Below are 25,361 nucleotides of genomic sequence, written 5' to 3'. Positions count from 1 at the left end.
CAAAGGATTTTTAAGTCTTGAGACATGGATTGTGTATGTATGCCATTCCGAGGGTGAATAGGCAAGACAAAATATTTAAGTGCCTTTGAACGGGGTATGGTAGTAGGTGCCAGGCGCACAGGTTTGAGTGTGTCAAGAACTGCAACGCTGCTGGGGTTTTCACGCTCAACAGTTTCCCGTGTGTAACAAGAATTGTCCACCATCCAAAGGACATCCAGCCAACTTGACACAACTGTGGGAAGCATTGGAGTCAACATGGGCCAGCATCCCTGTGGAACGCTTTCGACACCTTGTAGTCCATTCCCCGGCGAATTGAGGCTGTTCTGAGGGCAAAAGGGGGTGCAACTCAATATTAGGAAAGTGTTCCTAATGTTTTGTAAACTCAGTGTATATTATACACACACACAACTTCCCAGTTACAGTGTCACCATCTTTATCATCATTTCATAGACACTCTGGACATAACATAAGCTTGTTTTAATAAGCATGACATACTTGGATATGGAAATGGTTGCGTTTTGCAGCTTACTGTTCTGAACAGTAAGGAGTTTGTTAGTAGTCAGTGCAAACCTTTAGCAGAGCATGAGCAACCCCTCAGCTCACACTAACCCAGACTGGGAGGCAGCGCATTGGTCACCATCAGGCCCCGACTCCGCCCACATGCGTCTCTGAAGCCAGATTTGTCCACTGTCCAATTTACTGAAACTTGATTCGCTGTGAGGATTAGAAAGTTGCATCTGCAGGGGCCACTCACTGTTGAAGTGGAGCTTCTCTGAATCTGCCGGGTGGCAGCAGATTGACTGACCGCCCCTTCTTACCCTGGCAGTGCCCTCATTGCCTGGCACTGGTTGGCTGGGCAGAAGAGGAGGTGGGGGTGAGCGGGGTGGGAACAGTTGAAGGGTGTGGGGTCCTGGGAGCAGTGCAAACTCACCTGGGCACAGGTAGCGCATCAATCATGACAAGCCCACCACATGTAAGCTACTGTACATGGTCTCCAGCACACACAATGAGAGGACAGGCACACACCCTGAAACTACGCTACAGGCCAGTCTCCATTCAAGCATTATGGGGAGCCAACAAGCCTCAAGCAGCAAAACACACACACATATCCTCTCTATCTCCTACCTGTCCTCTCACACACACACTCTGCTGCATCACACAGCAGTCAGTAACTGGTTTCTTTCTGTGTAAGTCTGAGAACGAGAGGTGTGTAACTTCTATGCATGGGTTTGTGTGTGTGTGTGTTTTCACATCTGAGCAGCTCAGCACATGGAGATGGTGACGTTGATCCCCAGGTTGCCGTTGTCAGCAAACAGGTGAGCGATGGACGTGTCAAACACCAGACAGTCGCTGTTCATGATGGCGGCTGCCACACCGTCGTGGATGGAGCGGGGCGTGGCCTCCCAGGTGAGGCGCCGCCGGTTCCCGTTGAGCTCCAGGCGGTAGGCGAAGTTCTCGGCCTGCTTCCTCGTGCCGATGAGCAGCACTACAGCAAAGAACTGCTGGTGGCCCTCATACTTCTCCTGCTTCTCCAGGACCAGCATGAAGTGGTGGCCGAAGCAGGACTGCATCATGACCCAGTCCACGGCCCCCGGCAGGTTGATGTCTGTGGCCAGGAAGACGATGTCCTCTCCCTGCAGAGTGGTGATGGACTTGTGGGCGTGCATCAGGTGGGGCATGACGGCCTCCAGGGAGCCCTGCCACTTACAGGAGGCCCCGGGGCACGGGCAGGTGTAGGGACGGAACTCACACACCTCCTCATGTTCAGGCTTCTCACTGTGGTGGAGGGACAACTGGCAGCCGGCTGATGCGTACTGGAGAGAGGGGGAGAGAGGGAGGGAGGGAGAACAACAATTACTTATTGTTTACAATTTTGTTTTACTAGGTATGTTGATTGATAACCTATTCTTGTTTATGACAACAAGCTTGAAGTGGAGTGGGGTTGAAAAGAGATGGCAAAAGGTTATGGGTAAAAGAGGGAATGAAGGAAAGATGTCTGTGGTAGGAAAAACAGAGAAATAAGAGGGAGACGGAAAGCAAGAGGGACAAATTTAGAGAAAAAAATTAGGGGGAGGAGAGAGAGAAAAGAGTGAGGCAGGGAAAGAGTGCAAGAGAGAGGGAACAAAGAAATGGAGGAGGGAGGGGGTGTGAGGGAGAGTGGGAGGGCTCGTGAAGAGTAGTAGATAAAATGAGAGGAGGGAGTAGAAGAACGATAAAAATAAATGTTAATCAAAAGACCCATGAGATTGTAATATCACCAGTTACCATTCGCGAGACATTGCCGTCCAACCAATGTCATGCATAGAAAACTAAGGCTACACACAGATGAGGGGAGCCAAGGTTGAGTGTAAATGCCAGCTGCATTCCATTTTCAGTGTGAAAGTGTCAGGGTACGAGAGTGTGATGTGTACTTGTGTGGTGTGCGTGTTTGATGACAAAGCGGCTGCCTATAGATATTTGTGTGTGTATGCTTATGAGCTGGTGTGAGGTGTGCTTGCTCTTTAAAGGAGGAGAGGCTCAGGTCAATCAAGAAGAGATGAATTGCATGGCTCCAGTACAGGGCTTTCTCCTTGATTATCTTAGACAGGGAATACCAATGAAGGTCATACTGGTATGCTCTCCCTCCTCTCCTCCTCATACGGCTGCTTAAATCTAGTTGAACAGCAGCAGCACCTTTCTAGACATAAACCCTCTGGCACTACTACAGCTTCCAAACACATCAACGGAGATGTTAGGCAGGACAAATCTTTAGAGGATTTGATGGTTAATGACGTATGAAAACAATGCAATACAAGGCCATTCAGTTAAATGAGATACATGACATCGTTAGCAGGGATGTTAAAAAAAAAAACACACACACATTGAATCATCAGCAGATAACAGTAAAGATAGAGAGTGTGTAGCAGGAGAGGACAGACAGTATGGGAAGATATGTCATGTGCGTAGCTCCTCCATTTAATAAGTGGATTATATAATGAAAGGTGCATAGAGGGGGTGGATTTGGCTGTTTGGCCTGGATAAGGCTGCAGGGAGAGGGCTTCTGTTGAGCTAGAGCTGGACTCACGTGGGATAGATAGACAACCTATTGTCTATGATGGACAGCTTGAATTGGGGTAAGAGTCAGGACAACCTTCAGGAAGGAATTGAAGCAAACGTCGCAATAGAACCACTCAGTTCTGTTAGATCAGTCATTACTCCAAGCAAGGTAGGAAGAAAGAAAGAAAGAAAGAAAGAAATAAAGAAAGAAAGGATGCATTTTTCTAAGCATTCCAACAGGGCCTATGTGCTGTGTCCTCCTTCTAACCTTCATCTGTGGCCCTGGGGTTGAAAGGATGGGAGGGTGTGAAGGTGGGAAGAGAGGGAGGTGACATTGTGTGTGAGATGCTTGTGTTTTGGCCCCAGTTAACCAGGGTTGTGCTCAATTCAGAATTGAATTGAGAATGACTCATAAATTCCAATTCAATTCTTGAATTTAAATTTACATTTGAAATAGTAAACATGATACAGAATTGCAATTCGAATTTGAAGGAAATAGAATTCAATTCAATGAAATTCAAATGCCTCTTCTAGTCTATATTAGGTGTAATCTATACAAATATACATTGTGTACATAAAACATGTTATATACATGCATATAAAATATTGTTGAAACAATAGATTTTCAGGACAAACTCTTAAATTTGAATGATGAAGGAAAACAAAACTTGTGTATGTGAATATTCAGTTATTATATTTCATTAATTCAAGGGGAAATACTACATTTCCCAGAATGCATTAGTAACCCTCAAGTTATAATTGGCTATTCTAAGCACTAAGGTAAAAAGAGTATGAACATTGTTTCCAGAGAAAAGTGATATATTCTTTGGTATCTGGAAGTGTGACCTGTCAGATTCAATGAATATCTCATGTTCTATGACTGAGTGGAATTTATTTTAATTGCAATGAATTAAATTCTAATTCCTGTCACTCAAACTCAAAATCCTGTGGTGTGTGGCCAATCAAGTCGAATTTCAACTCATGAGTTGAATGGGAGTCAATTCCAAAACTCTGAATTGAGCACAACCCTGCAGTTAACTGCCTAAGGGGGCAAGTTTGAATATTTGCCCCATTAAATATTCATCTATGTGGCAGATTAGAGGCTTCCCACTTGGTGTGTTCGATGGCTATGCTAGGACCCACTGGACCATTTGGGTGAATAGCGGCATGACCGACAAACCGTGCACTATATAAAGGGCAGCTGGGTATTAAAACCATCAGGGGCGAGACACACACAACTGCAACTGTTTGGGTTAGAAAATGTGGGTTAAAATCAAATACTGATTCCCCTGTCGATTAAAAGTTTCCCAATTATTAACCTAACAATCTGGTTAAAAGTCATTCCATTCAGATTTTCAAATTGGCCTAGTTCCAGTCACGCAAATTCCTCTCTATCCATTTTCTCTCTGTCTCCCAGCCCAAATATTTGTATAGAAGTCAGTCTGTTTCCCTGGCTGAGTCCCCGGGGGAAGCTGATCCTCTTATCCACCTTTATTAATGAATGATAGACAGGATTTGGTGCCGTAATCATGTCGGCAGGCCGTCTGTGATAAAGCTCACTCCCTCCTCTCCCCTCCTGGACGAGGAGTGTGTGTGGTAGGGGGGTTGGGTGGGAGAGGGGGTAAATGAGGACCTCTGGTAGAGTGCCCCAATGTTGCCAATTAATTTAATTTAGGCTAATTGAATTGAAAAACCTTGTCCATCAAAAATGGTCTCAAATTTCCTCAGCGCCACCAAAACATTAACATACGCTAAACAACTGAGCAGCGCTCACATTACATCTCATGGAATGTAGCATGTCCCTGCTCCATTTGGATCAAACCCCTCGTTCTCCTCTTCACCCGTGAATACAATAACAGTGATTGTACACTGTGTCCCACCTCCATCTACTCCTCCTCCAGTGTGTGTGTGTGTGTGTGTGTGCGTGTGTGCGTGCGCGTCGGACCAGAGTCATAGCCCGGCCTCTCTCTGTGGTGTGCTACAGAGTCTCAGGGTTTTCATCCACTGCAAGGAGCCTCCAGGGAGTAATAACGACAGCATGACGCATGTCAACTACACTTCTCTATACTATGTCAATGACGCAGTGCACACACACAACCCCCTCAAAACACTTATTCACCCACACAATTTAAAAAAAATCTATTTAGCTCTCTAAACCAGGGATTGAAAAACCAACTGGTTTGTTGGCAATCCCCTGACACTAACAAAAGCTAACAAATTTGCCCAGTGGCGGTAAATGCTATTTTCTTCCTCCCCTCTCCCTCACGCTTATTTGAATTCAACCATCTAAATCTAGCCCAGGCCTGGGCTCTGGAGGCTTGCTAAAATCCTAACTAAAGCATTATCTTTCTAGTACTGGCTGGCTTGGGATGGGGCTGCATGGCTGGGGCGATATGGCGGAGTCTGGGGGATAGGGCTATCAATAGGGATGGGACTGGAACTGGTGCTGGGCAGATAGAGATGGGGCTGAGGCTGGGGAGATGGGTCTACTAGTGTACTTGGGCTGGAGTAGAGGCAGGGGGCTCGGTCTAGAGTGGGGTTTCCCAACTGGCTGGTGATTTTATTTGATTCCCCCCAAGTTCTGCTTTTTTTTGAATTTTCATTGTTGGACATAAAAGACTGTAAAAACAACAGGAAATTATTTTCAAATGATTTTATTTTGTAAATCTGTTCCCAAGTATTCCCAGGCATAATAGAGAGACGTGATCATATACAAATGTTAGCAAGGTTTGAAATGATTATTGTTTTAGTCAAATATATCCGTTTGGCCTTCTTGCGGTCAATTTGCAGTCTACAAATTATTTGTAATTATGTTCCGGCCAGTAGTTGAAATTTGGTCAGTCTACCCTGGCCTTCATGTTAATGGATTGGACTAAACCTGAACCCATCATAGACGTGTTTCACAAGTTTGGATAGCACAGCACAGTCAAGTGTGTAGAGCACAGTACTGAGTACAGTACAGTGAGTAGAGCACAGTAGAGTACAGTCCAATACAATAAAGTAAAGGAAGGTAAAGTATAGTACAGTACAGTTATTGTACTGTACTTTGAATTGTATTCTACTGTGTTCTGCTGTGCTGCGATGTCCAAACTTGTAAAATATGAGGAGAATGACATTCATATCTATAATTATGCATTTCTGTGTAGTACAGATCAGGGACCCATGATGTAATTCCCTTACCATAATTCCCTTACCGGGTGTAAATCCACTTCACTTACCATAGTTCAATTTATCTTTATTTAACCTTCATTTAACTAGGCAAGTCAGTTAAGAACAAATTCATACTTACAATGACGGCCTACCAAAAGGCAAAAGGCCTCCTGCGGGGACGGGGGCTGGGATTCAAAATAAAAATATAGGACAAAACACACATCACGACAAGAGAGACACCACAACACTACATAAAGAGAGACCTAAGACAACAACATAGCATGGCAGCAACACATGACAACACAGCATGGTAGCAACACGACATGACAACAACATGGTAGCAACACAACATGGCAGCAGCACAACAGATGGTACAAACATTATTGGGCACAGACAACAGCACAAAGGGCAAGAAGATAGAGACAACAATACATCACGCGAAGCAGCCACAACTGTCAGTAAGAGTGTACATGATTGAGTCTTTGAATGAAGAGATGGAGATAAAACTGTCCAGTTTGAGTGTTTTTTGCAGCTCGTTCCAGTCGCTAGTTGCAGCAAACTGAAAAGAGGAGCGACCCAGGGATGTGCGCGCTTTGGGGACCTTTAACAGAATGTGACTGGCAGAAAGGTTGTTGTATGTGGAGGATGAGGGCTGCAGTAGGTATCTCAGATAGGGGGGGGAGTGAGGCCTAAGAGGGTTTTATAAATAAGCATCAACCAGTGGGTCTTGTGACGGTATACAGAGATGACCAGTTTACAGGAGTATAGAGTGCATTGATTTGTCCTATAAGGAGCATTGGTGGCAAATCTGATGGCTGAACGGTAAAGAACATCTAGCCGCTCGAGAGCACCCTTACCTGCCGATCTATAAATTACGTCTCCGTAATCTAGCATGGGTAGGATGGTCATCTGAATCAGGGTTAGTTTGGCAGCTGGGGTGAAAGAGGAGCGATTACGATAGAGGAACCAAGTCTAGATTTAACTTTAGCCGGAGGGGATGGCTGCCGTATTATGGACTCTTAACCAACCGTGCTATTTTGTTTGTTTTTTCGCATCGTTTGTAACTTATTTTGTACATAATGTTGCTGCTACCGTCTCTTATGACCGAAAATAGCTTCTGGACATCAGAACAGCGATTACTCACCTTGAACTGGACGTAGAATTTGTCTTTAATGAGTCGGATTTGCTCCAGACACCCGACAGGGCCCTCATCCCCGTCATTCGCAGTAAAAAGAAAAGGAGATATCGTGGAAGGAGATCGGGTGCCTGATAAGGAGCCGGCGACCTTTGCCATCGGTACTATTGGCCAACGTACAATCGCTGGATAATAAAGTGGACGAACTAAAAGCACGTATATCCTACCAACGGGACATTCAAAACTGTAATATCTTATGTTTTCACAGAGTCGTGGCTGAACGGCGACATGAATAACATACAGCTGGCGGGTTATGCACTGTATCGGCAGGATAGAACAGCAGCCTCTGGTAAGACAAGGGGTGGCGGTCTATGTATATTTGTAAACAGCTGGTGCACGATATCTAAGGAAGTCTCAAGGTTTTGCTCACCTGAGGTAGAGTATCTCATGATAAACTCTCTTGGTAGATAGTGTGGTCTACAGCTTATCTATATTCTTCGTAGCTGTCCATTTACCACCACAAACCGATGCTGGCACTAAGACCGCACTCAATGAGCTATATTCGGCCATAAACAAACAGGAAAACGCTCATCCAGAGGCGGCGCTCCTAGTGGCCGGGGACTTTAATGCAGGGAAACTTAAATCCGTTTACCTCATTTCTACCAGCATGTTAAATGTGCAACCAGAGGGAGAAAAACTCTAGACCACCTTTACTCCACACATAGAGACGCGTACAAAGCTCTCCCTCGCCCTCCATTTGGCAAATCTGACCATAATTATATCCTCTTGATTCCTGCGTACAACCAAAAACTAAAGCAGGAAGCACCAGTGACTCGGTCAATAAAGAAAAGTGGTCAGATGAAGCAGATGCTAAGCTACAGGACTGTTTTGCTAGCACAGACTGGAATATGTTCAGGGATTCTTCTGATGGCATTGAGGAGTACAACACATCAGTCACTGGCTTCATCAATAAGTGCTTAGATAACGTCATCCCCACAGTGACTGTACGTATATACCCCAACCAGAAGCCATGGATTACAGGCAACATCCGCACTGAGCTAAAGGGTAGAGCTGCTGCTTTCAAGGAGCGGGAGTCTAACCCGGAAGCTTATAAGAAATCCCGTAATGCCCTCAGACGAACCATCAAACAGGCAAAGATCAGATCGAACTCCACCGGCTCCGCACTCGTCGGATGTGGCAGGGCTTGCAAACTATTACAGGACTACAAAGGGAAGCACAGCCGCGAGCTGCCCAGTGACACGAGCCTACCAGACGAACTAAATTACTTCTATGCTCGCTTCGAGGCAAGTAACATTGAAACATGCATGAGAGCATCAGCTGTTCCGGACGACTGTGTGATAAAGCTCTCCATAGCCGACATGAGTAAGACCTTTAAATAGGTCAACATTCACAAGGCCGCAGGGCCAGACGGATTACCAGGACGTGTACCCTGAGCATGCGCTGACCAACTGGCAAGTGTCTTCACTGACATTTTCAACCTCTCCCTGTCTGAGTCTGTAATACCAACATGTTTCAAGCAGACCACCATAGTGTTCTTGGGCACAGGGACTAAGGTAACCTGCCTAATTGACTACCGACCCGTAGCACTCACGTCTGTAGCCGTGAAGTGCTTTGAAAGGCTGGTCATGGCTCGCATCAACACCATTATCCCAGAAACCCTAGACCCACTCCAATTTGCATACCACCCCAACAGATCCACAGATGATGCAATCTCTATTGCACTCCACACTGCCCTTTCACACCTGGACAAAAGGAAATGTGAGAATGCTATTCATTGACTACAGCTCAGTGTTCAACACCATAGTGCCCTCAAAGCTCATCGCCAAGCTAGGGACCCTGGGACTGAACACCTCCCTCTGCAACTGGATTCTGGACTTCCTGACGGCCACCCCCAGGTGGTAAGGGTAGGTAACAACACATCCGCCACGCTGATCCTCAACACGGGGGCCCCTCAGGGGTGCGTGCTCAGTCCCCTCCTGTACTCCCTGTTCACTCATGACTGCATGGCCAGCAACGACTCCAACACCATCATTAAGTTTGCCGATGACACAACAGTGGCAGGCCTGATCACCGACAACGACGAGACAGCCTATACAGAGGAGGTCAGAGACCTGGCCGTGTGGTGCCAGGACAACAACCGCTCCCTCAACGTGATCAAGACAAAGGAGATGATTGTGGACTACAGGAAAAAGAAGAGTTCCCCCTCAGGAGACTGAAAAGATTTGGCATGGGTCCTCAGATCCTCAAAAGGTTATACAGCTGCACCATCGAGAGCATCCTGACTGGTTGCATCACCGCCTGATAAGGCAACTGCTCGGCCTCCGACCGCAAGGCACTACAGAGGGTAGTGCGTACAGCCCAGTACATCACTGGGACCAAGCTTCCTGCCATCCAGGACCTCTATACCAGGCGGTGTCAGAGGAAGGCCCTAAAAATTGTCAAAGACTCCAGCCACCCTGGTCATAGACTGTTCTCTCTGCTACCGCACGGCAAGCGGTACCGGAGTGCCAAGTCTAGGTCCAAGAGGATTCTAAACAGCTTTTACCCCCAAGCCATAAGGCTACCCAGACTATTTGCATTGCCCCCCTCTTTTGCGCTGCTGCTACTCTCTGTTTATTATCTATGCATAGTCACTTTAATAACTCTACCTACATGTACATATTGCCTCGACTGGCCGGTGTCCCCACACATTGACTCTGTGCCGGTGCCCCCTGTATATAGCCTTGCTACTGTTTTTTACTGCTGCTCTATAATTATTCTTATTTATTTTGGGGGGTATTCTTTCTTAAAACTGCATTGTTGGTTAAGGGCTTGTAAGTAAGCATTTCACTGTAAGGTCTACACCTGTTGTATTTGGCGCATGTGACAAATACAATTTGATTTTTATTTGATATGTGCTGAGAGAAGGACAGTGTACCGTCTAGTCATACTCCCAAGTACTTGTATGAGGTGACTACCTCAAGCTCTAAACCCTCAGAAGTAGTAATCACACCGGTGGGGAGAGGGGCATTCTTCTTACCAAACCACATGACCTTTGTTTGGAGGTGTTCAGAACAAGGTTAAGGGCAGAGAAAGCTTGTTGGACACTAAGAAAGCTTTGTAGTAAAGCGTTTAACACAAAATCCAGGGAGGGGCCAATTGAGTATAAGACTATCATCTGCATATAAATGGATGAGAGAGCTTCTTAATGCCTGAGCTATGTTGTTGATGTAAATTGAGAAGAGCGTGGGGCTAGGATCGAGCCTTGGGGTACTCCCTTGGTGACAGGCAGAGGCTGAGACAGCAGATGTTCTGACGTTATACACTGCACTCTTTGAGAGAGGTGGTTAGCAAACCAGGCCAAAAGTCGCCAATTTGATACGCCTCAGACACCAATACTCCTTAGCCGGCCCACAAGAATGGAATGGTCTACCTTATCAAAAGCTTTGGCCAAGCCAATAAAAATAGCAGCACAACATTGCTTAGAATCAAGGGCAATGGTGACATCATTTAGGACCTTTAAGGTTGCAGTGACACATCCATAACCTGAACGGAAACCAGATTGCATACCAGAGAGAATACTATAGACATCAAGAAAGCCAGTCGAAACGTTTTTCCAACACTTTGATAAACAGGGCAAAATAGAAATTGGCCTATAACAGTTAGGATCAGCTTGATCTTCCCCTTTAAATAAAGGAAGCACTGTGGCTGCCTTCAAAGCAATGGGAACCTCCCCAGAGAGGAGAGACAAGTTAAAAAAGGTCAGAGATAGGCTTGGCGATAATAGGGGCAGCAACCTTCAAGAAGAAAGGATTTAAACCATCTGACCCAGATGGTTTTTGGGGGTCAAGTTTAAGGAGCTCCTTTAGCACCTCAGACTCAGTGATTGCCTACAGGGAGAAACTTTGTAGCGGGGCAGGGGAAAGAGAGGGAGGCGCATCGGCGCTAGTCGCATTAGAAGGGGTGGGAGAAGGAAATGTTGGACGGGCAAGGAGGCATGGCTGAGTCAAATAGGAATCCTGATTTAATGAAGTGGTGATTAAAGAGCTCAGCCATGTGGTCCTTGTCCAACTACATCATCAACATTAAGGGACATGGGCAGCTGTGAGGAGGGTTTATTCTCCAGGTCTTTAACCGTTTTCCAGAACTTCTTGGGGTTAGACCCACAAAGAGAGAACTGCTCCTTAAAAGTAACTAACTTTGGCCTTCCGGATAGCCTGAGTGCACTTATTTCTCATTTGCCTGAACGAGTCAGCCTGAGTATGCGTGTGCCGAACCTTTCGCCAAATGGAATTCTTGAGGTGGAGTAACTCTGCCAGTCTTGCTCATTAAAGGTTTTTAGCAAATGTTTATGACAAATCAGGACAGGTCGTTTCACTGAGAAGCCATTACGAACACAGGCTGTAAAACAGTGATCACTAAGGTCATTACAGAAAACACCAGACTGATACCTATCAGGATTATTTGTGAGGATAACATCATGGAGAGTAGCCTTTTATGGGTGTTTGGAGTCATACCTTGTGGGATTGGTAATAATTTGAGAAAGATTTAGGGAGTCCCATTGCTTTAGGACTTGGTCAGGTGGTTTAAGCATGTCCCAGTTTAGGTCACCTAGTAGGTCAAATTCAGACTTAGTGTAAGGGGCCAGGAGAGAGCTTAGGGCAGGTAGGGTACAGGCCGGTGCTGATGGTGGACGATAACACCCAGCAACAGTCAACAAAGAGCTATATGAAAGTTTAATGCTTAAAACCAGCAAATCAAATTGTTTGGGGACAGACTTGGTGGAGACAACAGAGCACTGAAGGTGTTCCTTGGTAAAGATTGCCACTCCACCACCTTTAGAAGATCTGTCTTGCCGAAAAAGGTTATAACCAGAAAGGTTAACATCAGTGTTCAAAACACTCTCTTAACCACATCTCAGTAATGGCCAACACCTCTGGATTGGAGCTGTAAACCCACACTTTCAATTGATACATTTTAGGTAATAAGCATCTAGTGTTAACGTGCAGAAAACCCAGGCTTTTACGAGAGCAGAAATCAGTGAAACAGATATAGGACAAGTTAGAATTGGGGCTAGCAACAGTAGATGGGCCAGGGTGTACATGCACATTTCCAGATATCATCAGCAGTAATTCAATCAGGGCACGGCCGAGGACAGGGAGAGCTCTGCAGTGTTGATTTTTGTATGACATTTGGATGTGCATCAGATGGCAACAAGATCATATTGTACAGCAATTTCATCAGGTAACATGAATACAAAGCCGGCGAGAGGTGGTTAGAATAGGATGGGAGGCCAAGAGTCCATGTAACCAAGAGAGTCAGAGTCCCGAGTGTGGGAACAAACAGTCTGTCCCACGGTTGGGTAAACAAACAAGTTCATAGTCAACAAAGCATGCAGGAGTCATGAGGCAAATAGCATAAAGCACAAGAAAAATATAACGACTTTGGGCTAGCCATTGTAAGTTCAGAGTCACTCGCCCCAACAAGATAACTTGAGAGAGTAGCTCTATAATAGTCAGAGATAAAATAGTAGGCCTATACTAGTGGTCCTCTGTAGCTCAATTGGTAGAGCATGACGCTTGTAACGCCAGGGTAGTGGGTTCGATCCCCGGGACCAGCCATACGTAAAAATGTATGCACACATGACTAAGTCGCTTTGGATAAAAGCATCTGCTAAATGGCATATTATTATTAGTTAATTAAAGCGTTTCTGAGTAAGCTCACATAATAAGCTTCACAAGTTAATTAGCCTACATAAAATTCCAGATTCCTTCAGACAAGGTGACTGAAAAGGTTGTGTTTGATGCAAGAAACCACTTTACAAAATAAAATGCATTATTATTATTCCCATACCATTATTACAGAGAATCAGACAAATGATGCTACCATATGGCTATTGGCTACTTAGCTTATTCAAGCCCGTCTCAAAATAAAACACTGCCCCTTGAAGACAAAAAAAAGCTCTTTACCTGACTCGCTTTTCAAAGATGTCTAGAAATGTACACGTTTTGTGCTCTTGTAGGAAGCAATCACTCCGCTATTGCTGACTACAAATGATCTATAACTGGGCTAATAACTCACACGTGGCTACATGCAGCTCTCGCTTTGATCTCAAAACAAGCGCATCTACTCACGACCGCTCATGGTGTAAACACAGTCCAGTTCAAAGTGAATGGCACAGATCCATATATGGCAATGGTCTATTTGCATAAAGGCCTACTGCAGCTCTGATTGGTTATGCCGCACCGGTCTGTGTAGAAACCTACTCCAATGCGTTCTGCCTACAACAAAACTCTTGCATATTTAGTTTTACATACTAATAAGTCTTGCATAGTTCGTTTTGTTTTGGTATGTTGCATTGAAAGTGGATAATATTGCATTGATTCAATCACAATTCCCACAGTAAAGGGAAATGTTGATAATGTTAACTAATGGGGAAAACTTAAGTTGAGTGAAGTTCAATCTCTTGCTTCCCTGCGCAGGCTGATATTTCCTCTGCGCGCAGCTTAGAGGAAACATTGGATGTAGAGTGAGACAGAGCGAAAAACAGAGGGAAAGGAAAAAACAATAGTAGAAGAAAAGCGAGAAGCTGGTGAGGAATAGAAAGCGAGCAAGAAAGAGAGCAGGTGTGGTACTCTCCTCTAGTTCCAGTGAGAGGCAGTGACCTCATGGTTCTCTGCCTGGGAAGAGTGATGAGGTCATAATGACAGACTACTGAACAGAGTACCCAAAGGCTCATGTGTCCCGAACAGGGGTGTTAGGTTACCCTCTTGGCCAGGGAATGGGTCACACAGGACCCTCTGCATCCTTTCCATCTCCCCCCACCCATCCAAACCCAGCCCTGACACAGCCATTACATCCGCCACCTCCTCTCCATTCCTCCGCCCACAATACGATCAATAGCAATCTGGCTAAAGGTTTGGGATGAGATTGGCCGGCAGTGAGAGACTGTCTAGAGGTTAAAGGCATGAAATGTCCCAGCTAGAACACCACTCACGTTCCATTCCCTGTTCTTCTCATCCACTTGTTTTTCCCTCTCTCACACTATTTCCCTGGCTGCAATAGCAGGCTTCAAAATGACATTCTTTTGATGCCATGGTGAAAGGAGAGCGCTTCTAATTTTAGTACAAGACTGTCCTTCATCTGCTTCTAAATATTCAACATCATGCATAACAGAGGCAAGAATTTCATCAAACGAGTTACATTCTGGTGGTAAAAACGGCTCTGGGCATAACAACCCTCACATCAGCGGCAAGGCCCCCTATGACAAGCATCACACAAACTCTTCCCAAAAGAATACAGAACCCTCTGAGTGGATAGACACCTAAAAGACTAGGTTTATAAATGATTAATTACTCTTTTTGCAGTATCTAGCTGATCTGAAGTGTGCTGTAAAAAGACTAGGTTTAAACTGTCTGAAAGGTTGCTGAGTAAATGAAGGTACTCACCTTGCTCCCCTGTTGCGGTTTGGTGCGGCAGACGGGTCGAGTTGTGCCCCCCACCGCAACCTTGACCTCTGATCCCGGCCCAGCCCCTGCCGTGACCCCCGCACTGACCCCGTGATGGCGGTGCCACCCCAGCAGGCAGCGCCACTGAGCCAGCTCCCTCAGGAGAGGCAGGCAGGACGCAGGGCACAGCATGGCGCGTAAGAGTGGGCACACACACCGTCTAACACACACTGTCCAACACACACTCTATCCCTCAACCAATTTCACGCACCACTGAGTCTTTACTATACCCCCCACGAGACCTATCAATGGCCGCGCTCTTGCTTTACAAGCGGATCCAATCCCAATCTCAATGCCTGTCTACCAAAGTCCTGCTGAATTGTCAGTCTCAAGTAGTTTAGGGGCCAAATCCCTTCTGCACTCGAAAGATAGAATACCTCTCCGTCTCAACCATAAGCCAGGTATGAGAGATGAGGGGCTCCACAGCTGGCCTGCTGGCTACATAAAGCAACCTGAGTCTCAGTCCCCAAAGCACACTGCTGTAATGTAATGGCAGCCTGAGGGGTAAGGAGAACTGCCTGCCTAACTGACTGCTCCAATGGTGCCTTTAACGGCTGAAAATACACGGGTCATAAGTCCCTAATATCTGTTTCACACAGTCAATGGTATGCATGTCTCTCTATGCATGTGAGAGTAAGTGTGAATGAATGGGTCTGTGTGTCCGGTCCACAGTCACACTAAGTTACTTCTAGCACTAATCCTGCCACCTGCCAAGCTCAGCTCACACATGTATTGTGCCTCTGACTGAACACACTGAATCAGCCCATTATTTATCTCCTGCCAGGCAGCCTAAACAAAGCCACGAGGAGCTCCAAACCGCTCTGCTGTGGAGGAATTCAGCCACTTCCCTTCTCTCTCACACAAACACAGTCTGATGCTCAGCACACAGCAGTATGGAGGCCAGCTGACTAGCTACCTCACCGTCTGTCCTCTACCCAGAGAGAACACTCAGTACCAGCATCGTCTCCTTCACTACAGCGCTATGACTTCACCTACAGTATGACTTCAGCCTGACTCAGAAACATCCTGTATCAGCCACACAGCTAAACAATAGCAAGCATCATCTCTAGAGAAGATGAACAGACCAATGCACATGGAGGGTAACAGCTGTCTCTCTTTCACTTGTTCCCGCGCTCCCTCTTTCCCGCACTCCCTTCCTGGAGATCTACTGCAGCAGTCAAATGCAAACAGTGCGCAATGACAGCTCCTCCTCGACGGCTTACCGAGCTAAACACACGACCAACATCAGAATAGTGGATGTCACACACACACACACACACACACAGTAAAAGCTCCTACCGCATCACCTGAAGCCGGACAGAGGAATGCCTGTATAACACACACACACACACACGGACGCACTCTCTCTCTCTGCTGCGGTCTCCTCCTCCTCTTCTCAGCTCAGCACGGTGACAGACAAGGCAGAGGAGCCGCCGCGCAAAAACATTCCCCCACCGAATGACTGCAGCACACACACACGAATGGAGGGGGCGGGGAGACAGAGACTGCCTGTTTGTGTGTGTGGGGCACTGTATATGCACTGTATACAGTGTATTCGTCACAATGGCATCCCTCCCTCTGCATATGAAGATATATACCCTCTGTAAATTGTATCTCCTCACTGTAAATCAGTTTATACTCCAGAGTTTGTTTAGTGTATTTATATTGAATATTCTATTTGTTGATTTTGTGTCTATTCAGTTTGTATATTGTCTATTTCTGGCAGCACCTATTCACCAAGTGAAATTCTGGATATGTGTAAATGTACTTGGCGAATAAAGTGATTCTGAGAAGGGGGGGGGGGGTTACAGCCAAGTGCAACAACCCCCCTGCCCTTCCTCTTCCCTCTCTCATGTTTTTCTTTCTCCCTCTCTTTGTCCCTCAGCATCAGTCTTTCCCCTGTAGGACAGACTGTTGGGACTCCAGGCAAGACTCACCATCCCCTGGCCGTTTCATGTCCCTCTCCCCCATTTGTCATCCCTTTCAACCAGGCAGATTGTGTGTGTGTGTTTGTTTGTGTGTGTGTGAGATGGGTAGTGTAAACAGCGGTGCTGGGAGCTGGTTTCATTGACTCTGGCAGTTAGCCGAATGAAGAGCAGCTGGCCTTCGCCGATTGACTTTCCATTTTCCTATTTTCTTCCTCCAGGTTTCTTTTTCTCCCCTCATCCCCTGCATCGTAGCCATGGTGTCCCCCTATCCAAGGCCAGCCTCTATTACCTCCCTCAATGGGATGTGGGATGAGAAGCCTGAGCTACATGTATGCGTGTGTACTTGTGTGTCTGGAGACTAGAACACACCTCAGAGTCTAAAAACAAGACAACAGATTCAGCAGCAGGTACTGCCAGAGGACTCTCTATACACCAGAGGGGAAAGGAGAGAGGGGAGGAGAGAGAGAGACGGGGGAGGAGAGAGAGAGAGGGGGGAGGAGAGAAAGAGGGGGGAAGAGAGAGAGCGAGGGTTCTGCTACTGCAATGCCTTCAGAATACCCCCCCTCCCCAAGTTTACAAACAAGCTGTACGGCACTAGGCACACAAGCACATGCATAGAGTACAAACACCCACACTAGTGTGTGTTAGAACACACTCATAAAGACACCGAAATGCATATGGATAGATCTGCAGACACAGACAACCACACGACACCCCTAGATAAGCTGCATAGCTAGCTGTCAGCGTCCCTGCAGTGTACATGGCTAACTATTTAGCTGTGGGTGACTGTATCAGGCGAGGTTACAATTAGACAGCCGGAGTCATGTGTGATGTGAGAGATGTAATGAGGGAAACGCATGCATACACACAAACCCATACACTGCAGTGCAACATGGACAAGTGCCATGGACGAGGACAAACAGGATGCCTCTGAAGCCAAAAAGGACCACGAGCCTCCATTACTGCCAAATAATGGATGATGAAAGAGTGAGCGCAAAGGGAAGGAGGTAGATGGGGAGAAAGACTACAATAGGAAGGGAAAGTACTCCCTGTATATAGCTTAATCCTTCTCCATTTGATTTATAATGTTACTATTTCTATTTTTTAAATGTTTTACTCTGCATCGTTGGAAGGGCTCGTAAGCAAGCAGTTCACGGTAAAGTCTACTCCCGTTGTATTCGACGCATGTGACAAATACAATTTTATTTGAAAGAGAATGAGTAGGAGTGAAAGAGAATAAGGAAATAACAAGAAAAAGCATGAGACAGAGAGAGAAAGAGAATGAGGAGTGAGAAAAGGCATGATAAAAGACAGACATAGCGCAGAGACAGATGTGTGCTCAGTGTTCTTAAACATCAGGCAATTCAAGTAAGTGATGACGGATGAGGGTTTATGGTGCAGTCAGGTGTGACCATCACTCTGGCCTGTCTGAGATTAATGACTCCTCACACAGGAGAGAGGGAGGAGTAGAGATGAGGAAAAATGATGAGGAGAGGAAGAGTGGAGGACACACTGATGATCTGGTCATTGTGATTCAGCAGTATAATAGAAATGGACAGAGGAGGTGGTAGCCAGGCTAGGAGCTTGTAGAGCAGAGAGATCATGTTATTTTGTTTTCATGATGACATTCATTCAAGTACATCTCACCCCCACAGAGCCCAGGCTGCTAATACAGCATGATGAAAATTGGTTCCAGTGAAATAAATCCCATTCAGGGACTTGATGAACACACACAGCAACCACACACACACCCTACTGCAGTGGTCACCAACCGGTCGATTGCGATCGACTGGTCGATCTCCAAGGCATTTCTAGTCGATCGCAAAACATTCCTGTAAAAAACCCAACGATAAAGCCTTGCGTTCCCCCCAAAAAAGATTTGTCTAACGCAGTTGGTGGTAGGTGCACCCGATTCAGCACTGCGTGTTCCGATTTTTAACCATTTCATGTGTCTGAAGGTACAAACTGCCTTCCCAGCGGGCCCGGAGAGCAAATCAAGTGCACTATAGGCCTACCGCTGGCCAATCGGATGGCTCAGATTAGTGTCTGCAGGTGTGAAAGAAAGCTACAGCTTTTAAAACCATGACTAGAGAGAGACTGTTAATGAATACAGCAAAGAGCATCTGTTTTTATGAGTGAATTCATGTTTAAGTTCTTACTCAGCACTGTCATACTTTTATAAGCCATAAAATGCACGTTCTTCGTACTTCCACTCGCACTACAACCAGCACTGCAGCTGTAATGAATGAGTAGGAAAGTGTATCGATAGGCTTGCGTTGTTATTATTAGCAGCTGGGGTCGTTTTAATACCAAGGAATATTTAACTTTCTCTGTTCATAGACGTAAAAACATGCATCAGGCAGAAATAATGCGGTGCGACTTGAGTTTCGCCATCAGCTGGAAGACAGTGTCCCTTTTTGGGCAGTGACAGCGAAGGAAAGGGAGAGCGGAGGGACATTGAGAGGCGGACCCTCAGTCTGCTCGGTCCGCTGAGACTGACCATCGGATGCAGGCACCATCAGCCTAATAAAATAAAAATAAAAAGCAAATTATTTAAATGTATGCTCACTCAGCTGTGCCTCACAAGTAATAAAACAACTGATCGATTACCAGTGTGTTCATATAGCCTACCAAAAAATGGTCAGGACAACAATGCATTGGCAGGGCAATTCAAGCAAAGCCAATATGCGATGATAATGTATTGGGCCTATAGCCTACTCCACAAACTTCATTGACCTCATTGCTACAGTAATGTTTTTAATAGCTTAATGTTGCAAAGGATGACGTTTTTTAAGTAATGTTATTATTTTTTTTATTGACCTTGACTCAGACAAGGTTGGTGACCACTGCCCTACCGCATACAGTAGAATGTGTTATTGTGATGGAATGGGATTTTTCAGACATACAAGACAGTTCTATACATTTATGCAAGGGAAAGCATATTACACTACTGGAACAATCAATACTACACAGGCAGGCAGAGATGTTATCATATGGCTCTGGCTAGAGACTCTCCCCTCAGCTATACCCCCAAGACCTCATCAACACAGAAGCACACCTGTCAATCACAACGCTGACACACACACACACACACACACACAGGAGAGCAACACTTCAAAGGGGGAGAGGGGATGGGGTTGGATTGGATCTGCCAGCATTTCTGTGTGGAAACAAACACACACAGACACACACCCTACATAGTGACACAAACACACAACTGGAGACATGAGGAAATATATTTGTGGATAGAATTAGTTTTCAGGTTGACTGAGTGTGAAATGCTGATGATGGCTTTGAGAAGGAGAGCCGAGGAGATGCAGGGAAAGGCTGACGAGGAGAGAGGAGACGCAAGAAGAGGAGAAAATATAGAATGCTCCAGTGTCTGCTCATGATCCTCTTCATTAAATCACACACTTAGCAAGACCGCAGTAGTGAGATCCAGACAGCTAATGCTGGTTTAATCAAATCCACATTAGAAACCCCCATGGTGAGACATCACATCAGCTGTAATAACTAGTAGCGGTCGGCTATACTGACACTACTACATCCTCCCTGCATTATAAACTCACATTTTATTGGCAATTCCATTTAATCTCCAAATGATGTCTATAATTTTAAATTGGTGGTCTAAAAAATAAACACTGCACTGCAGTTCCGTTTCCCTACATTAGGATATAGTGGCACTATATACATGTTGCTGTACAGAGCAGTTGATTCATTCACTGAAAAAACCCCACAATAAACATTGCACCTTCCTACTTCCTAACACCTCACTTGGCATTCGACATCCTTACAAATGCAAACACAAATAAATAATTCATAAAAGGTAATGCAAAAAGTATGCAACCCACTCAATAAGTAGCCTGCACAAATATTCCAAAAACATCCAAAGTAAGGAAGCAGCTCTCACACTAATACTGTAAAACACACCAAATGAACAGCCGTTCCATCCACACCACAACTGAGCTGAACTATCATCTGTCATAGATCAGCCCTGCTCTCTCTCTCTCACACACACACACACCTCAGCAGGCATCCTGCTTTATCAACTAACCACGCCATAACTTTAACCACACCTCACACACACACACGGTGACTGCCTGCTCCCTCCCAGCAGAGGTCTCAGTTGGGAGGCAAATGAGTATGCAAAGCAGATGTCACATTGCCTGCTTCTAAAAAATTACATGGGGCCATAGAGGCAGAACTGAAGTGAGGAATCAGTGAGCCTGTCATTAGTGTTCGCATGCCAGGGAGCTCAGGAGTGACGCGCCAGGCCAGCGCAGCACCACAGCCCATTCAACCGCAAGGGAGATGCTGCAGGGTGGAAGGACCATACATAGTTAGCGCTTCATAATAAGTCAATCAATACACACCAGACACATCCAATTAAAATGTGTACTTGTGTTGGGATAATCAATCATGAAATAAGGGGAAGACGATTCTCGACCTGCTAACAGTTTTGCTGCTCCCAAAAAAAGAATGTCCCGACAACACTTGCACCCTGAAATCGAGCTTTAAGCTTAGGGTTTTTTCTTGAGTGGAAATGCCAAATATCCTGAGTGGAAGTAACCATGTGAGAGTTCCTCTCCACTCAAGTGTGTTTATTCAGTCATCAACTAATTTCCTGAAAATGTATTAACCAGAATTCCCTAGGAGGATTTTGTTTTCTTCTATAAACAGGAAATTGTCTCTGCTAAGACAATTGTCTCATGGTGTGTGTGTGTGTGTGTGTGTGTGTATGTGTCTGTTCACATGGCCCAATACCTGATTTCGACAAAAGCTGCAAGGGCACATGGGTCACCCTGCAATCAGCTCAACTGTGAAATTAACCAGAGGCAGCAGGCTAGGCATCCTCACTCTCTCTCAGTCATATTATGGAGAGAACACACCTCAGAAAGGAGGGGGAAACAATGTGTGCATGTGTTTGTGTGGGATAGAGAGAGATAGGCTAATGAGAGAGAGAGAACAAATGCGCAAGACTGTGTGTGTGTGTGTGTGTGTGTGTGTATGGGCTTTTGATCTGCTTCTAAGCTCAGCTGAAGCGTGAACTGTTGCTGATTTCTCATTAAAATCTCCATTATGAGAGTGGGGAGTGGAGGGGAGTGGAGGCTTTGCACAAGTGTGTGTGCGCGAGTGAATGTGTGTGCGAGGGTTTGTGTGTAGGCCTACCTGTTGTATGTGTGTGTGTGTGTGTGTGTGTGTGTGTGTGTGTGTGTGTGTGTGTGTGTGTCTGTGAGAAAGAAAGAACGAGACATTATTCTTATGATGCATATGTGACTCCTAATATGTATAATTATGTTTGTGTGTGTGGTTCCCCGTCTGCTGCAATCAGGCTCTGCCACTCTAAATGACTCAGATAAGGGGTGTGATTAGAGGGGTGCAGAAAGGGGTGTGTTTGTCTGCACCCGAGCCTCTGTCAGAATCAGCTTTCGTAGCCAACAATAAACCGTCAGGAAGGCAGTTGAGTGCAGGTAGTTGGCAGTTTGTGTGTGAACAACAAAAAATAGAGGAACCGGTCCAGAATAGACAGACTCCTACCCAAAATAAAGTGTCGGCCCATGCAGGCAGGGAGGCAGGCAGGCCTGGGGCTCAGTATATCCGTGTCTAATCCCATTACACAGTGTAGCCCGCTGCAGGCCAACGCTGAGACTGTTACAACACTAACACCAGGAGAGGAGAGGACCTGGCTGGGAAAAGTCAAAAATACATCAAAAGTAGCTGCATAAAACAGAGCTCAGTGGATAGAGGGAGGATGTCCAAAAAGCGAATCAGTGATGTAGCCTAAACATTGAGCTGCTCCTGAGGAAATGGGCATGCATAAAATCCCCATATAACACCTCTATGTGCAGTGGAGCAGTGGGCTGCAGCTTTAGAGAAGATAAACACAGCCATTCAGGGGAAACATTACCGGAAGAACAAGAGATGTAATGTCTAGGCTTGGGTCAAGGGTCTGCTCTGTCCTGTGCGGTTATCTGTCATAGGGATACCTGTCCTCAGTGGAAGTTAGAGAAGCTTAAGGGTTCTATGTTGTTGGTACTACTGAGAGATGAGGGCTGAAGACGGTTCGGCTGAGTACTGAGGCAGGGCAGGGAAGGACATGGCAGGGCAGGGATCCATATAGCTCTCAAACATTTGTCTCTGCAGGCCTGGGTTCTGCAGAGGCCTTAGCACCCCACCGAAAACACTTGAGGACATATGGATGGATATACAGGCAGATATCCATCCACCAAATGACTGACCTTAGTCTCTTTATCCCCCCTTCTCTCTCTCTGACACAGCCTTTAGCCTCTGCCAGAGAATGAGAGGATGAAGCAGGGATCATCTTTCACAGGATTGTACCACCACAGAGCGCTGATACAACTTGAATGCGTCCGTAATACAATCACAGCACCATTAAGAGGCAGAAGCTCCTACTGCTCTGACTGACAGAGAGAGGGAATACATGTGCTGCTGTGTTTCACACTACTATGAAGTCAAGCGACGGCTTGACTGAGTGGATCCAAGCAAGCATGAATGAGGGTAGTGAGAGCCAATTTAATTGTACACATTAAGCCTGCTCTGCTCCGTTTTGAATGTCGGAATCCAAAGGGTGTGTGTGTGTGTGTGTGTGTTTACTTTGCAGTTTTGCACAACAGATAAGTTCACCTCAAATCTCTCCACTCAGTGACCTCTGAACCCTCACCTGACCTAACCCTCAGGACATTGCGGGAGTTATTTTACACTGGCACAGTTTGAACCGGGCAATGGCCTGTGATGTCATCGGCGAAAGCGGGGAGGGAGGAGAGCCCTTCTCAAATCGAACAGTAACCTCAGTCATTTTGTCAACAAGGCAGCATGGTGCATCATCCAGAATCTATTTTCCATAAAATAAATGTTTTATTTTCAAACCACTTTTCATTGGGAAGGCAGATAAAGCGTATTTATCAAAAGCAATTCACTTTTGCATGGGAAAACACAGAATCTTACAAATTACTACACGTGATTAATTAAGTCACTTTTGGTTCCAAATCTAATGCAATCAACTTTCAGCCGGTGCAAGACACGCCTACAGGGGCGCCCAGGCAAGATTAATCAAACCCCCTCATTGAGCAGTTAAGAGTGATGATATCAGCACCATCTCAGCAGGTCCAATGAAAGGGTGTGAACTATGAAGTTGAACCTCTTGATTTCCCAAATTGTAAAGGTCATTTGATCAGTCACAACTGTGTGAATGATTGAGCGGATTTACAGAATGTGCTGTTGATGATTCACTCAAAGACAATGACAACACATCTGTCCCTTATGACAACACCAGATACATTACTGTCAGATAAAGTTAGTTCAGACAAGGGCTTCTTGTACTTTGCCAGGCCATTGCATTCCTCAATGTTATGGTCCATTCAATTCTGGTCTTCTCTGACAATTACATGACAAGTGACTAACCATGATGACAACACAGTATAGATCACAGCTAGCTACTTCCCTGTCGTAAAAAGAAGCAGAGATGCACTTGTAGTAACCACCGTGTGGCATCAACTCCCAAACCTTCACCAATTCGAATACACTTTGTTTGTTTCAGACTAATGTAAAGCAACGTTAGCTAAGTACAATACACTGGTTAGAGATCTGATTGGAAAGATGCGACAGCATGGAGATTTACAAACCTGGACCCTTTATCATCATATGAACATGTTTGGATCTCGCGACCGGAGCGCACGAGGGACTCACACACCCACTTGTCAAAGTGACTGCGAGCTAACTTTTAGCTGTCAAGCTAGTTATTAATTGGCAATAAGTACAACAAGCTAGTTAAATCAGGTATCTGCGTACTTCGGCTTCAATGCATCTGTCTTTTCTTACCTTACACGGAAATGGTAGAGTAGAGGCAACTTTTTCCATAGCCAAGTTCCTGATACTCGGGGTGAGAGGGCCTCGACAAGTCGGACAACAACTCAGCTTTTGACGACATTGGTTGCAAACTAGATGCCCGGCCTGGCATTGCAGAATCGGCGGCAGAACGTAGTCGAAACAAACCGGGCACTCGAACAAGGCTGTAAGTTCAGCAGATTGTCCAGGTAGCACTGCTGAGGGCAAGGCAACAACAGCGGCAGGTAGAGCCGAGACAGACCCAGCCACAGTTCCTACTCCAGCGGCTGCTGCGGCCGCGGCGGCGACAGCAGCTGCCGCGGCAGCAGCTCCTCCAGAACCTCCGTGCTTTCCTCCTCCTGCTTTCCCGGCACCGAGTCCTCCGCCCCCACCGCCCGCAGAGGACGGGTGGCTCATAGCGATTAGTTCAGTTCAGTTCTTTAGGATAAACCCAGCGCGAAGTTTGAAGCCCAGAACCCTGTTTACGCACTCTTTGGGGTGGCAGACTCGGCTCCAAAAAATCTACAAGCCCACGGGGACAGAACATGGCGGCCTGTGTTTGACAGAAAGCAAGAGGCCCATTGGAGAGCATGGTTTGGACTGACAGCTTCTGCGCCAATTAGAAAGTGAGCCTGGGCGGTTATGTAACGTGCCCTTTCCTCTGCCCAGGCTTTGCTGACGCTTGCCAGATCTTACAACGCCTGAATAGGTATTTTACGTATCAGCTAACCACATCATATGTTATAGCAATCGGTCAGT

The 25,361-nt window shown here is 46.0% G+C and overlaps 1 protein-coding gene across 2 annotated transcripts; it reads right to left on the bottom strand.

Annotated features, from left to right (window-relative positions):
* Positions 1–416: 416 nt before the first annotated feature.
* Positions 417–25,233, bottom strand: LOC121573621 (E3 ubiquitin-protein ligase Siah2). Of its 2 annotated transcripts, none has more exons than XM_041885734.1 (2): positions 24,597–25,233; positions 417–1,814 (listed from the first exon to the last, which is right to left on the bottom strand). In XM_041885734.1, the coding sequence occupies exons 1-2, from the start codon at positions 25,017–25,019 to the stop codon at positions 1,263–1,265; spliced, it is 975 nt and encodes a 324-aa protein (XP_041741668.1). In that variant the 5' UTR covers positions 25,020–25,233; the 3' UTR covers positions 417–1,262. The 2 variants fall into 2 exon arrangements, with proteins under 2 accessions (XP_041741668.1, XP_041741669.1); XM_041885735.2 differs by lacking the exon at positions 24,597–25,233 and adding an exon at positions 14,770–16,623.
* Positions 25,234–25,361: the final 128 nt, after the last annotated feature.

This window comes from Coregonus clupeaformis, chromosome 9, assembly GCF_020615455.1.
Source record: "Coregonus clupeaformis isolate EN_2021a chromosome 9, ASM2061545v1, whole genome shotgun sequence".
Classification (NCBI taxonomy): domain Eukaryota; kingdom Metazoa; phylum Chordata; class Actinopteri; order Salmoniformes; family Salmonidae; genus Coregonus; species Coregonus clupeaformis.
The sequence above is the reverse complement of the archived record's forward strand: the minus strand, read 5'-3'. Positions and strand labels throughout refer to the sequence as shown.